Source organism: Callithrix jacchus, chromosome 19, assembly GCF_049354715.1.
Source record: "Callithrix jacchus isolate 240 chromosome 19, calJac240_pri, whole genome shotgun sequence".
Lineage (NCBI taxonomy): Eukaryota > Metazoa > Chordata > Mammalia > Primates > Cebidae > Callithrix > Callithrix jacchus.
In genome coordinates this window covers 29,516,177-29,532,017 of record NC_133520.1, presented here as the reverse complement: position 1 = coordinate 29,532,017, position 15,841 = coordinate 29,516,177, and the positions used below count along the sequence as shown (strand labels likewise).

General features: G+C 39.0%; 1 protein-coding gene across 19 annotated transcripts in view; it reads right to left on the bottom strand.

Annotated features, from left to right (window-relative positions):
- PPP1R12B (protein phosphatase 1 regulatory subunit 12B) overlaps positions 1 to 15,841 on the bottom strand; it is a 246,914-nt gene that overhangs the window by 92,772 nt on the left and 138,301 nt on the right. For 18 of the 19 annotated variants that reach the window (XR_013529810.1, XR_013529809.1, XR_013529812.1 and 15 more), the window contains 5 exons: positions 12,533 to 12,623; positions 7,343 to 7,549; positions 4,661 to 4,856; positions 4,460 to 4,572; positions 3,185 to 3,226 (listed from right to left, as the gene is read on the bottom strand). Coding sequence is in view for 11 of the 19 variants with exons in the window: in XM_035281039.3 (XP_035136930.1) it covers positions 3,185 to 3,226; positions 4,460 to 4,572; positions 4,661 to 4,856; positions 7,343 to 7,549; positions 12,533 to 12,623 (649 nt within the window). In the remaining 8 variants the exon portion in view is untranslated. Of the gene's footprint in view, positions 1 to 3,184; positions 3,227 to 4,459; positions 4,573 to 4,660; positions 4,857 to 7,342; positions 7,550 to 12,532; positions 12,624 to 15,841 lie in introns of those variants that run through there. The other variant, XR_013529816.1, reaches the window with a different exon arrangement.

Here is a 15,841-nt window from a genome sequence, read left to right as displayed (position 1 = left end):
TAAGTGAGGTATCAATCTTCTTTTGAAATCTTTAAGAAGAGCGGGGAAAACTCATAGGTATTTTGAATCATTTAGCTCTAACCCTGACTGGAGGCATAAAATAAAACAATTGAAGTTTCCTTTCTACCATTAAAATTAAATATTATTGGCTGGGCACTGTGGTTCACGCCTATAATCCCAACATTTTGGGAGGCTAAGGCAAGAGGATTGTTTGAGCCCAGTAGTTCGAGACCAGCCTGGGCAACATGGTGAAACCCCATCTCTAGAAAAACTCCAAAAATTAGCTGGGCATGGTGGCTTGTGTCTGCAGTCCCAGCTACTTGGGATGATGAGGTAGGAGGATCACTTGAGCTTAGGAGGTTGATGCCGCAGTGAACAATGACTGCACCACTGCACTCCAGGCTGGGCAACAGAGCAAGATCCTGTCTCAAAAAAAAAAAGTTACATATTATTGCTGGATGATTTCTATCTTTTCCATTCAATTCCCTGTCCTGAGAGGCAAACACTATTCTTATTTCTATCACCATGAATTAGTATTGCTGATTCTTGAGCGTTAATGATGAAGCGTTTTAAGGTGATGGAAAAGTTCTGTATCTTGATTTGGGTGGTAGTTTTGCTGGTACATACAAGTGTCAAAACTCAGCAAACAGTATATTTAAAATCTGTGCATTAATTGTAAATTATATTTCAGTTAAACAAGATATTAGAATCTTGGGAAGAGACAACTTTATAAATAATAGATACTATCACCCTTAAGAAGTGGGCTAGGGAAGAGAAGGAAGCCAACATGACCTCAATAGCAGATATAGTTTTATTGATCTAAAAACCAAGAAAGGAAAGAACTGTCCTGGCTTCTCAACTATTTCCATGCTGATTAGCTAACAGTACCATTTCAATAGAATGCCCCCTGCTTTGACTGGCTCATTTGTTGTTGCAGAGCTGAGTCAACTTTACTGCCTGATGGATGAAAATGGAAACAGGGTAGAAAGATGGTCATAAGATACTACTAGATTGTCTTGAAGTAGAAGTGCAGCAACTTACGTTGGTCCATGACCAGGCATGTTACTCTGTAGGCCCATATGGATAATGGCATCATGCTTGCTAGCATTAGGAAAAGAGTGCTCAATGGAGAAAAACAGCTAAGAATTTCACTGAAATTAATGAAACAAGCAAATATAAGATTTTTTTTTTTTTTTTTTTTTTGAGATGGAGTTTCGCTCTTGTTACCCAGGCTGGAGTGCAATGGAGCAATCTCAGCTCACTGCAACGTCCGCCTCCTGGGTTCAGACAATTCTCCTGCCTCAGCCTCCTGAGTAGCTGGGATTACAGGCACACGCCACCGTGCCCAGCTACATTTTTTTTGTATTTTTAGTAGAGACGGGGTTTCACCATGTTGTCCAGGATGGCCTCGATATCTTGACCTCCTGATCCAGCCGCCTCAGCCTCCCAAAGTGCGGGGATTACAGGCTTGAGCCACTGCACCCGGCCAAATATAAGACTTTTACAAAAAGGATGCCTCACCCTATGCTGATTCATTATCAGCCTTTCTTTCTGCACTGTTGGCGAGGCTGGAGATTGGCACCTGGAATATACTTCTTATAGCAACCCCAGCTTACCTGCATAAATTCAAAGTTACCAGTCCAGAGATAATGAGCTGTTTATTATTTTTGATTCACAGTGTTGTTTTCTTGATACATGGTAAACACTAATAGATGCCTTGTGTAATTGGATGAGTATTTTTTTGTCTGACAATGTCTTTCACATGAAACTGCAACAGTCTCTGCTTTTCTTCATAATTTTAAGTCAACAGTCCTAAATTAAAATTCTCTAGGAAGCACTGCATCAAGATCATCTTAATTTTCCTTACTTGGTACCCTCTAGGCAAGATTTTCTAGTGCCAAGAAGTTTAGAAAAGTAGACAATAGAATTTTCATTGGCAAAATTGTCACTCTTATGACAACAAATCCTTCCTTTCTGTAATTCCCTGGATTTAAGTGTCCTATATAATTCTGTACAGATAATGTTCCATTTCAGTGCTCTATAATCTGTAACTCAGATCCTCTGAGTTATATTTCCTGAGTTATATATTCTCTGAGTTATAATTCCCCAAAGGAACATTCTTATATTCACTCTTCTTATCTCCAAAAGCCTTTCCAAGCCCCTTGAAGAAACTAAGAGTTGCTGTAATTTATACACATACACACATGCACACACTCTTGCTCCAAGGAATGTATATACTATTTCCACACCACACGGCTTGTCTTTACGAAGTAGCCCCAGTTTCAACCAAGGCCAGCCAATTCTTACCTACGTCACCATTAGTCATTAAAGACACTGCTTTTTGGAAGCCTGCTATTGTCTGTTTTGTATCTAGACTAAAATATAGGCAAGTCAATGACATTATAATATTTATATCTTCTCTGCTAAAAATTAGTTGCCAATTTTCAATACAGGTTATTAAACATACTCTGAGAACATACTTATAATAAGTTGTAGGATACAAAAAGGTCATCTTTTTACATAATTTCAATAGAAAAACACATGTATTTCAATTAGTTTAGTCAAAACCAAATTCCTTCCTTCTTGGAAAACAGTACTGAAAAGAAGACCACCACCAATCGTGTCTGAGTGGCTTATAGGAGCCTGGAGTATCTTCAGAAAAGCTGAACTTAGGCCTTTCACTGCAGGGAAGAGTTGGACGTCAGGCCTTAAAGGGTCAGAGTTATATAAGATGCCAGATGTTTAATCTTATTTCAAAGTCAAATATAAATGACTTTGGGATTGTCTAATGTTTTACATTCTCCACATTTATGTTCTTCTCTCTTGGTGTAGATCCAAAAAGGAACTGGTATCACTCTTCACTTTTCATTCAAATATTTCAAAGTACTTCATATAATACAATAACATACTCACAAGAGAGAAAATGATGGATCCCATAACAGTGTGAAAAATTGGCAGACATCATAGAAAAATGTAGGAAACTGGTTCAAGGACATGGACATTGTTACACCACATGATAAAACAGTAGTGCAGACTAACACCTGCCGCATCTTTTAGAGGAATATCTATCTCCAATCTCCCTCTCAGCTAAAATCTTCATAAGTCTTGCCCTTTCTTCTTTAAAATTACTTACGAGAGCAAGACTGTGCTCTCAAGAGACATGCCTCACTGGGTTGTCACTTACCCATGCTTCTTTGACCTCTTCAGAGACATCAGTTTCATCCTCCTGTAAAAGGAAAAGGTAGAAAATCAAAAGGCTCATCGTCACAGACATCCTTGAAAGCAGCAAGGTCAGATCCCATCAATTATGTGTCTTGGCATTTCAAACATGGGCAATGAGAATTGACTGTCAAGTGATGCACTGTTACTGCTACTTTTCACAGCCAACACAGGTAGGCAACTTAGAAATGTCACCTGTAGTCTAAAAAGTCAAATTGACTACAGCTGGAAAAGGGATATCTTTAAGACAGATAGACTTCATTATTATCTTTGTCAAGATTTATCAGTTTATTTTGCCTTATAACAATGAAGTACTTTTTTCTAAGAAATAATTTCTTTTTTTTTAAAGATGGGGTTTCACCATGATGGCCAGGCTGGTCTTGAACTCCTGACCTCAGGTGATCCACCCACCTCGGCCTCCCAAAGTGCTAGGATTACAGGCGTGAGCCACTGCACCTAACCTCTAAAAAATAATTTCTAATAGATGACTATTACTGTCTCGTTTCTTGTCTCACTGAATAAGTATGTCCAATTTTCAAATGAGTTACTGGTAAGCAGGGTCCTCTTTTCCAAGTTATTGGTCACTTGTTCTTTAAAATGCCAATAACAAGGTTGAATGAGAAGGGTACAGAACAAGATATGGAAGAGGATGAACTACTGAATGTTAGTGGTGTCCAGCTTGGAAATAATATTTTAAAAATTAAAAAAATAAACTACTAAATGTGTATTTGTAGTTAGTAAGCATTGGTATATCTGTCTTTATTTTAAAGCCAGAGTTAATCTATTTTATGTTATTTGTTCCTTTCCTTGAGATTCTTGTAGCACTCCTACAATATTTAGTTAGAATCTCTGCCCATATGTGGCACTAAGATACTGTTGACTTTACTACATGACATTCAGGGAATATTAGGAAGGACTACTAAAACTTGACAAGCTTATTCACTTGTTATATTGGTTTATATGGCTGTTGTATATTTCCAGTTTTTAAATTATTTGCCAATTTACTGAGTGCCCACCATGTGCTTACATGTGCTTCTCACTGTATTAGATACTGGGAATCTAGCAGGAACATACAAATGAGTCCCACACTAGTTAGGTCTTTCTTCTCTTTTCCTCAGTAATACTTCTCGAGAATGTGCAAAATTCATGGCACCATGCAGGACTCTTTATTTTAAACTCAACTGAAAGGATGGTGGCCAAGAGTAGTATGATATGCCTCAGCACAGACCAATCCACTTACATCATTTGTCCAGAAATTGATGCCTGTGCCTCTTCGCCGTTCCTTGGGCCGCCTCCTCTCTCGAATGGACAGCCTCTTAGAGGACTGCTCATCCAAATCTGCTTCTTCATTCTCTGGCCAGAGATAAAATAAAGTATGGACTTTAAGAATATGGGGGATGTGCACTGTGGAGGGGCCTGTGTCTTTTGAAGCTCCACATACCATTTTTGTCCATTTCCTTTGCAGTTGTAGTGTTTGTGGTAGTCTTTGAACTCTCAGAATCCGGGTCTGAGAATCTACTTGTCCGTAGCAGGTGGGAACTGGAACTGGTGTAGAGTGAGGGTCTTGATGTAGAAGGAGACGATGGCGTGGTGGGTTTATCTGTCTGAGTTGGACACCTCAGGCGACGACAGATAGGCTAGAAATAATCCACACATGAGATATCAGAAGTCAAGTCCATCTAAAGGATAAGAACAGCAGGTTTATACAAAATGTTTTTGTGGGTCAAGATGGCCAGGGAGAGACCTATGTTGATTCCAGCTAAATAACTGTAAGCTTGCTTGACTCAGAATACACTGAAGTTTATACACTGAACTAAACTACATTATTGGGGCAGTTAATTAGAAATCAAGCGGCAACAGAGGCCTAAGGTAAAGACCATCCAAGAGCGCAGTAATACCGGGGAACACCTTGGGGTGGTTGCAGAGCAGGGAATACTGCTCTGGTCCCACAAATGCCTTCTCAACATGGACACTGTATAAGGGCCTCATAAAGAGGGCTTATGCAAAGATCTCTGAGAAGGGAGGCGACCTGTGCTCACAAGATCGGGGAGAGTCTTTGCAGATGGGAGCTGGCAAGGAGGAGAAAAGCCTTGCAGGGCAGAGATCATGGAACACCTCAGACTCTGCCTAGGTTCTCTTAATATGGAGTGATGTTAATTGCTCTATGTCCTCAGTGCTCAGGAGATAAAAGCCTTGTTGCACTGGGTGTGGCTCCTAATCTGCTATACTGCTGATGCAGCCGCACCCTGATAACAATCTGTGACAAACTCAGAGTACTAGTTTAGCACATTTGTCCCCCGGACCCATGCTGTAAATTCTACTCTTGTGTCTCTGTCTTTATTTCCTTTTCTCAATCCCTCATCACTGCCAGGACTAAGGGCACCCACTTATGGGGTTGGGCTGGTTCTCAACATTTTTTTTTTCATATTGAGAGGCTTATGAGTAGATGATGATCAATACTGAGTACCTGGTAATAGGCACTCAATAAATGAACTAGACAGCAAAAAACCAGCTGCTGGACTCCTACTCTGAGAATCCTATCATGTTGGGAGTAGTCCAAGTAAATTATTCATAAATTGACCAAAGGGTACTAGATAGCATTAACCGTGTAAATAAAAATTCCTTTGATCTTGGAATGAAAATAAGAATGATGGCCTTTTTTAAGATAGAGTGCTGAAAGGCAAGGTTTATGTAGGGTAATAAAAAGCTCAGAAGCATGAAGCAGCAAAATGTAGAAATTGTCTGAGAACAGAGAACAAATGTGAGTATCCTACCAAGTTCTGAACACTCTACCAGCTTGCCATAACTAGGCTTTCTAAAGTTTCCATTTTCATTTTTGTAGTGTTTTTGTTTTTGTTTCTTTCCTGAGAGTTAGGACAGATAGAGCCTAACAATAAGCCTTAACTTGGTTTATGGAAGACTCAGAGATAGATAAATTCTTACTATACATTAAATTTATGGCATAGCGATTGTACAAACTTTTGTGATTTATAAAGACAGATACAATAAAATGTAGTAAATTTGGAGTCCGACAATCTTTGTTCAAATTCTAGCTTCAGCATTTACTAGCTGTGTGACCTTGAATAAGATACTTAGCTTTTCTGAGCCCTAACATCCTCATCTATAAAAAGATATAACAACTTCTTCAGAGAGGATTATGAGGATTAAATAAGAAAATGTGCATTAGGTGCTTAGAAGAATACCTGGTAATAGGTGCTCAATAAATAGTAGCTTATAAAACAAACAAATACAAAATAGAACTTCAGTTTATGGAATCTATCCATTCAGAGTCACAAAGCAAGAAGGAGATTCCTTTCTTCTATAACCACAGTGACCATAACATTAATCAGTTCAAACTGGGACACTTTTGAGAGTGCAAAAGAGTGGTAATGATAATTACACAAAGACAACAATTATACTTGGAACCACCTTAAGTAAACCAGGAGTTATGTTCACCCTAAATATAATCTTAAACCTCTGACTACCAACTCCACTAGAGCAATGAAACATAAATCAAAATGACCCTCCCAACAGTGACACCCACGAGTGCTTTGTAAGCCCTTAGGTTTGCAAGAGTTTGAAAAACAATACACTAGTGGTTAAAAGAGCAAGTCAGACTGCCTATGTTCAAACTCTGGCTTAACCACGTCTTACTGTGTGAAATGTTGGGCTTAAATGTCCTTAACCTCTGTGATTCAGTTTCCTCACATATAAAATAGAAATAGTAATATTTACCTCAGAGGGTTGTTATGAGAATTAAATGAATTAATACATATGAAGAACTTAAAATAGTGCCTGGCATAAAGCAAGCATGTACTGAGTAAAGTAAACACTCAATGCATGCTTACATTTTTATTTGCATTTTGTTATACTATGACCTCCCTTTTTAGAAGAGGACATTTATTCAAAAGCGTCACGGAACTCTCAGAAGAAAAAAATGATCATTTAAGGACTGACATCCTCCAAAGTTTTGTCACACAGGTTTGCCAACTAAAGACAGGCATACAGAGTGAGTTGTCCACTGCAAGGCAGAACATAGCCTTTGAACTATCAGTGAAGAAGATACTCCCCAAACTAATTACCCTGCTTTTATCACAGTACATGCCAGCAAAAATGAGCTCACCTCTTCATCCAGACTCCTGCCCCAGGGCTGCTGGCCCTCCCCAGCTTCCGTTGCTGGGACTGCTGAGGGCTCATGCTTCTCAGGGCTCCCCTCAAGCCCCCCTTCAGTGTCTGTGGGCTTCTCACAAGGCTGCTCCTGAGCTTGCCTCTCTGCCCTCGACCGGCTGAAAGTCCTTTCTGCTTCTTGAAGATCTGTTAGGGTGACACCCTGGGAAAATATCACAAGATCAGGGCTGTTTCATACTAACCATGGAATAACTCTTGATGATTGAGCAGGAGTATTCCCCAAAAGATCAAATAGTTACAAATCCCAAAATGAAGCCCCCAAATGGATAATGAGGCCATTTCAAGCAATGTATGCTTAAAATAAGCACCTCAGTGCACAAAGAACCCAGGCCTGAGTCTAGGTACATTTTGAATGTAATACTTTGGTTTTTCTGGTTTGATCTCCAGAAAATAGGTCAACATTGATGTCTGCCTGTTATAGATATACTTTTTCCATACCAAATAGTTCCAAGTATCTTTACTGAAAGGTCCCTACCCTCCCAAGATCAAATGGTTACCAACAGAGATTCTCTAAACAGCAGATACTGGAAAAAAAAATTTACTTAAAAAAAGAAAAACCTGGTTCAACAAGATGAAAATTTAGAGCTAGACTAGAATAACAACAACAAAACCTCTTAAAACCCTTACACTAGCTTTTTTTTCCTTTTTTTTTTATACACCCATTTCCTGACAAGACTAGCTTTTCTCTAACATCAATTCCCACGTAACTCTAGGAATCATATAGGGATATTCCAACAATTAATGTTCCCCCGACCAGGGTCATAGGAGCAGCAAGACCGAAGAAAGGCAAATGAAGATACAACTACAGGAGAAGGGAGAAAAGGAGTTTAGAAAGAGTGTGAGCTGATTCCAACTCAAGTAGTTATATGCATGAGTCCTCAGAAGAAGGAAGTTCCAAAGCTGGAAGGTAGCTGATCAGGTACTGTATCCACGACTTGCTTCCCCTCCCACCCCATGCTTTTTTATTATTCATTCATTCACTTAATCATTCTGTTAATAAAGAATTAAGTATCCTTAGGCACTAGAACTACAAAGACAAATCAAATGATTACTGTCAAGAACCTTTTAGGGTACCAGAAAAGACATAAGAAAACAGACAAGTACAATGAAAGTATGTAAGTATTAAAACAGAAAGAGGAGTATGTAAGAGGAAAACCTAACACTGAGTTTTAAAGAGTAAAAAGAACTTGTGTAGCGGGAGGGAGAAAAGGAATTATAGGTAGAAGCGTATACAAAGATTGAGAAACAAGAGAGGCCATGGATGACTTAGGAATCTGTAGGTAACTTAGCAAAGATGAAGCCCGCAACAAAGGGAAAGTTGGAGGAAAGAGGGAGAATGAGGATAGCTGATTTTAGGAAAGCAGGCAGAGGCTAGGCCATGGCACATTTTGTAAGCTATGCTAAGAAGCTTAGATTTTACTTTCTTTGGGAGTCAGTGGTCCCCTTGAGAATCTCATGAAGACTACTGAGAAGCTAATAAAATCTCCTCAAAAATTATGTACACATTTCAAGGAGTTCAAAGATCAATTCAAGTTTTGTCACTCCCTCTCTACTGAATCTTTCCCTCTAAAACGTTTCTCTGTCTCTCCCACCTTCAATTCTATGCCCCTCTCCAGCAACCTCCCTATCTTTTCCCGTTCCTTCATAAACAAACTTGAAATCATTCCAGAGCAATTTCTCTTTCCCTATGATTTCTCACTCATTTATTTATTCAATAAGTATACATTGATTTATTTACAGTATGCTGGTACAAAAGATGAGCAAAAGCATAGTCAGTCTTCCTTTTCACACCCATTAGGAAAGTTATTATCAAAAAAAACAGACTGGGCACAGTGGCTCACACCTGTTAATTCCAGCACTTTGGGAGGCTGAGATGGGCAGATCACTTGAGGTCAGGAGTTTGAGACCAGCCTGGCCAACATGGTGAAACTCCGTCTCTACTAAAAATACAAAAATAATTAACCAGGTGTGGTAATGGGCATCTATAATCCCAGCTACTTGGCAGGCTGAGGCAGGAGAATTGTTTGAAACCTGGAGGCAGAGGTTGCAGTGAGCCGAGATCATGCCGTTGTGCCTTGGAACTCCATCTCATAAAAACAAACAAACATTGGTGAGGATGTGGAGAAATTAGAACCCTTTTGCACTGCTGATGGGAAATAAAATGGTAGAGCCGCTATGGAAAACAGTATGGCAGTTCCTCAGAAAATTAAAAATTGAATTACCATATGATCTAGCAAATTCCTTTTCTCAGTATATACCCAAAAGAATTAAAAGCAGGGTTTCAGGGAGATATTTGTATGGCCATTCTCATAGCAGCATAAAATATCCAAAAGGTAGAAGCAACCCAATGTCCACTGACAGATGAATGGATGCACAAAATACAGTATCCATAAAAGACTAAAATATTCAGTCTTTAAAAGGGAGGAACTTGACACATGCTACAATATGGATGAACCTTAATAACTGTGCTAAGTAAAATACTACACAAAAGAACAAATACTTTATGATTCTACTTATTTGAGGTTCCTCGCCTAGTCAAGTTCATAGAAAGTAGAAGGGGAGATGCCAGAGGGAAATGAGGAGTAATTATTTAATAGATACAGAGTTTCAGTTTGGAAACAGGAAGAAAAGTTCTAGAGATGAATGGTGGAGATAATTATACAACAATATGAATGTACTTCATGCCATTAAACTGTAAACTTAAAAATGGTAAAACTGGTAAGTTTTATGTTATGTATTTTTCACCACAATAAAACAAAACTAAAAAACATAGTCCGTCTTGGTCCTCATGGGGGTTACATTCTAATGGAGGAAACAGACAAATAATCATCAAGTAAAAATAAAGGAAGAATACATGACCTACTTTGGGAGAGTCAAGGAAGACAACAAGGGTGTTTTTGCTGCCATATATGATGTCTCTTTTCCAGTGATCAGATTTCCTACTTGACCTCTGTAGTGAGCTCAAGACTGCCCTGGCCAACACAGTGAAACCTTATCTCTATTAAAAATACAAAAATTAGCTGGGCACGGTGGTGGGCTCCTGTAATCCCAGATACTCGGGAGGTTGAGGCAGGAGAATCACTTCAACCCAGGAGGTGGAGATTGTGGTGAGCTGAGATTGCACTGTTGCACTCCACCCAGGGCAACAAGAGCAAAACTGTCTCAAAAAACAAGGCTGGGCGCGGTGGCTCAAGCCTGTAATCCCAGCACTTTGGGAGGCCGAGATGGGTAGATCACGAGGTCGAGAGATCGAGACCATCCTGGTCAACATGGTGAAACCCCGTCTCTACTAAAAATACAAAAAAAAAAAAAATTAGCTGAGCATGGTTGCGCATGCCTGTAATCCCAGATACTCGGGAGGCTGAGGCAGGAGAATTGCCTGAACCCAGGAGGTGGAGGTTACGGTGAGCCCAGATTGCACCGTTGCACTCCACCCAGGGTAACAAGAGCAAAACTCCGTCTCAAAAAACAAACAAACAAAACAAACAAACAAGAAACAACCACGGAACTTCTCCTTTCCACTGGAAATGGACTTTTTATTCACTTTCATGATGCTACTATTTTCTGATTTTCTTTTCATTCTGTTTCATGGGCTCATCTTTCTCTGCTTCTTTAAATAACAAATTCATAGACTTCTCTCCATTCTCATTACCATTACAACTTGATTTCATACCCTTGTAATCTGGGGACTACAATACAGCTTCCCAGCAACTCTTCTTGCTTCTAGGCTTGGCAAACACATCTCTACCTACCATTCCCATCAGTTTTCTGCATGGTGATTTTTCTAACACACACACCCACACACACAATGTAGACTATATCATATTCCGTTAAACTGCTTCAATGACTCCCTCAGGGATTCCTTTTTTAACATCTTTATTAAAATACAATCCATATATCATAAAACTCACCATTTGAAAGTATACAATTCCTTGGTTTTTAGTTTATTCACAGAGTTATAAAATTATCATCACCCCTAATTTCATAACATTTTCATTACCCCAAAAAGAAACCACACACTCATTATTCCCTCCCCATTCGTTCTTCACCCCAGCCCTGGCACTCATCTAATTTCTGTCTGTTTGAATTTGCCTATTTGGGACACTTCATATAAATGAAATCATAATATATGGAGTGTTTTATTTCTGGCTTCTTTCACTTAGCATAATGTTTTCTCAAGGTTCATCCATGTTGTAGCATGTAGCAGTACTTCATTCTTTTTAATGCCAAGTAATATTCCATTGTACAAATATATCACATTTTGTTTATCCATTCATTATTAGTCAATAGACATTTAGCTTGTTTTTACTTTTTAGCTATTATGAATAATGCTATTATAAACACCTATATACAAATTTTTATATGGACATATGTTTTCATTTCTCTTAAGTAGAACTGCTGAGTCAAATGGTAACTCTTTGTTTAAAATTTCGAGGAATTGCTAAACTCTTTTCCCTTAGGGATTCTTAAAATGTATTGGGGATATAGGGATGTATAGGGATTCTTAAGGTCTTTGGGCACAAGTGGAATAATTAATCTTGTGAAGGAAAAGAGAAATCTGTTCTAAGCCTGGAGGAATATTGGTGAGAATGGGTAGATGTAGCTGTAAATTCATTTGATTCTAAATAGTGTAAGATTCAACACAGTGAAAACTTTTAAGACTGTGGCTGGAATAGGGCAGTCATTTTCATGTGTGTATTTTGTTTTGTTTTTTCAAGATGGGGTCTCGCTCTGTTGTCCAGGAGGGAAGTGGCACAATCTTGGCTCACTGCAATCTCTACCTCACAGGTTCAAGCAATTCTCCGACCTCATCCTCCCAAGTGCCTGAAATTACAGGCACCTGCCACCATGCCTGGCTAATTTTCATATTTTTAGTAGAGACATGGGGTTTCACCATGTTGACCAGGCTGGTACTGACCTCAAGTCAGGAGTCCTCCTGCTCTCAACTCCTTGGCCTCTCAAATTGCTGGAATGACAGGCATGAGCCACCACACCAAGCTGTGTGTGTGTGTGTGTGTGTGTGTATGTGTTTAAATCAGCAGTTGAAAATGGATATTTTAGTTTTGACTGTACCTCCAACAGAAGGGTAGATAGACAAAATGACATTTTAAAAAGCTACACTCACTTGAGTAGACCTTCGTGTCTGCCGAGCTTGTCTGGAGCGTGCTTTCCGTAAAGACTCTGCTTCTTCATCCCGTACAGGAGTCAGATAGGACCTGCAGAGAAAGAAAAGTAGCAAAAAAAAAAAAAAAAAAAAAAAAGATCTTTGATCTTTGCTGCATATACTTGAGGAATGACAAAATGCTTCCACATACTTCTGCTTCCACATACTAAAGAGATTTCTACACTCTAGGAATGAACTAAGCAAAGTCAAAATGACAGAAATGCTATCAACCATCAGTAAACATTATAGAATTCAAGTCATTACAGTAGTCCCCCTTTAACTGTGGTTTTGCTTTCTGTGATTTCAGTAGCCCATGGTAAACTGTGGTCTGAAAATATTAAAGAAAACTCCCACCAATAAACAATTCATAAATTTTCAATTGTGCACTGATCTGAATAATGTGGTCAAATTTCATGCTGTTCTATTCTGTCCCTCCTGAGATGCAAATCATGCACTGTTGTGGTTATCACAGTGCTTATGTTCAAGTAATCTTTATTCTACTTAATAATGGACCCAAAGTGCAAGAATAGTGATGTTGGCATTTTGTTGTAACTGTTCTATTTTATTAGTTATTAATATTATTGTTAGTCTCTTATTGTGCCTAATTTATAAATTAAACTTTAGCATAGATATGTATTTATAAAAAAAACATAGTATTTACATAGGGTTTTGTACTATCTGTAGGTTCAGGCATCCACTGGAAGTCTTGAAATGTATTGCGAGGTGGCTCATGCCTATAATTCTAGCACCTTGGGAGGCCAAGGCAGGCGGATCACCTGAGGTCAGCAGTCCGAGACCAGGCTGACCAACACGGCGAAACCCCATCTCTACTAAAAATACGAAAATTAGCTAGGCATGGTGGCAGGCACCTGTAATCCCAGCTACTCAGGAGGCTGAGATAGGAAAGTCACTTGAACCCTGGAGGCGGAGGTTGCAGTGAGCTGAGATCACGCCACTGCCCTCCAGCCTGGGTGACAAAGTGAAACTCCATCTCAAAAAGAAAAAATGTATCTCCCATGGATAATGGGGGACTATTGTGTTTGTAAATGTGTTGCTGTTCACACAGAATCATGTCATCTGTAAAATGAGAATTTTATTTATTCTTTCCTATTTTTGCTGTTTTATTTATTTTCTTGCCTTAATGCTCTGGCTAGAATCTCCAGGACACACTGAAAAGCAGTGATGATAGTAAGTTTTTATTGTCTGTCATCAAAGAGAATGCTTCCGGTATTTTATCATTAAGCGTAATGTTTGTTGTAAGATTTATGCAGATACCACTCATCAAATTAAAGCAGGTTTCCTGCAGAAAACAGGCTAAAAGGGTTTCTCATTGTTGTTTTTTAATCATTAGTGTGTGATGAACTTTATCACATGCTATTCTTCTCCATATATTGAGATGACCGCTTTTCTCCTTTTTTCTAATTAGTAAGGTGAATTACATTGAATAATTTCTGAATGATAAAACAACATTGAATTCTTGGGACAAACTCAACTTGGTCAAGATGTACCATGTTTTTATATAGATTTTGAAACATATTCATTATTATTTAGTTTAGAATTTCTACCGTGTTCGTGAAAGACATTGGCTTATAATTTTCCCTTCTTGTAATATGCTGGTCACCTTTGTGAATTAAGGTTATATGAATTGCAAATATTCTCTATATGTCTATTTCTGTAAGAATTTGTGTAAGATTTGGGTTATTTCCTCCTTAAATGATTGGAAGAGTTCACCAATCAAGTCATGTAGGTTTACAGTGTTCTTGGTGGGAAGGTTTTATTTTTTATTTTTGAGACAGAGTCTACTTTGTTGCCCAGGCTGGAGTACAGTGGCACAATCAGCTCACTACAGCCTCAATCTCTTGGACTCAGGCAATGTTCCCACCTCAGCCTTGCAAGTAGCTGGGACTACAGGTGCACGCCATCATACCTGACTAACTTTTTTTGATTTTTAGTAGAGATGAGGTCTTGCTATGTTTGCCTAGGCTGATCTTGAACTCCTGGGGTCAAGCAATCCTCCCACCTTGACTTCCCAGAGTTTTTTATAGGTGTGAGTCACTGTAGCCAACCCTTATGGGAAAGTTTTAAATAAAGGATTCAATTTCTTTTTCTTTTTTTGAGATGGAGTTTCACTCTTATTACCCAGGCTGGAGTGCAATGGTGCGACCTCAGCTCACTGCAACCTCTGCCTCCTGGGTTCAAGCAATTCTCCTGCCTCAGCTTCCCGAGTAGCTGGGACTACAGGCGTGCACCACCATGCCCAGCTAATTTTTGTATTTTTAGTAGAGATGGGGTTTCACCATGTTGACCAGGATGGTCTCGACTTCTTGACCTTGTGATCCACCCGCCTCAGCCTCCCAAAGTGCTGGGATTATAGGTGTGAGCCACCGCGCCTGGCCAGGGTTCAATTTCTTTAATAGAATTAGGCTTATTCCAATTTTGTTTTGGTAATTGTTTAAGGAATTTTTCATTTTGTCTATATTATCACATTTAGTGGCATAAAGTTGTTAAAAATATTCTTAGAATATATTTAATTGTTATTTTAATATCTAGAGCAGTGATTCTCAAATTGTTTTGGTCTTGGGATCCTTTAATATTTTTTAAAATTATTGAGAACCCCAGTGAACTTTTATTTATATGGGGATTAATACTTATCTTAATAAAAATAAAAATTTAAAATTTTTAAAATGTATTAATCCCTTTAAAAATAATGGCAGCCATGAGCAGTGGCTCATGCCTATAATCTCAGCACTCTGAGAGGCCCAGGTGGGAAGACAGCTTGAGCCCAGGAATTTGAGACCAACCCGGGCAACATGGCAAAACCCTGTCTCTGCAAAAGATACAAAAATTAGCCAGGCACAGTGGCACATTCCTATAGTCCCACCTACTTGTGAGACTGAGATGGGAGAATGGGCTTGAGCCTGGGTGGCAGAGGTTATAGTGAGCTGAGATTGTACCACTGCACTTATGTCTGGGCAACGGAGCCAGACCTTGTCTCAAAAATAATAATAATAATAATAATAATAATAATAAAGCCCTATATAAGATGGAGTAATGTCAGCAGGATGGCCAAATTGAGTTATCTAAAGCCCATCTTCTCCACAAAAAGGGACCAAAACAATGAATAAACAACTAAAATGACCAAAGTACTCTGGAGAGCACCAGGGGAGCAGCAAAATCTCTGTGGAGGACAAAAGCCCAGGGCAGCACCATAGAGAGGGGAGCAAGGCATTCTGCTTCTGCCACACTGTCTCCCCTACCAGGATCAGCCTG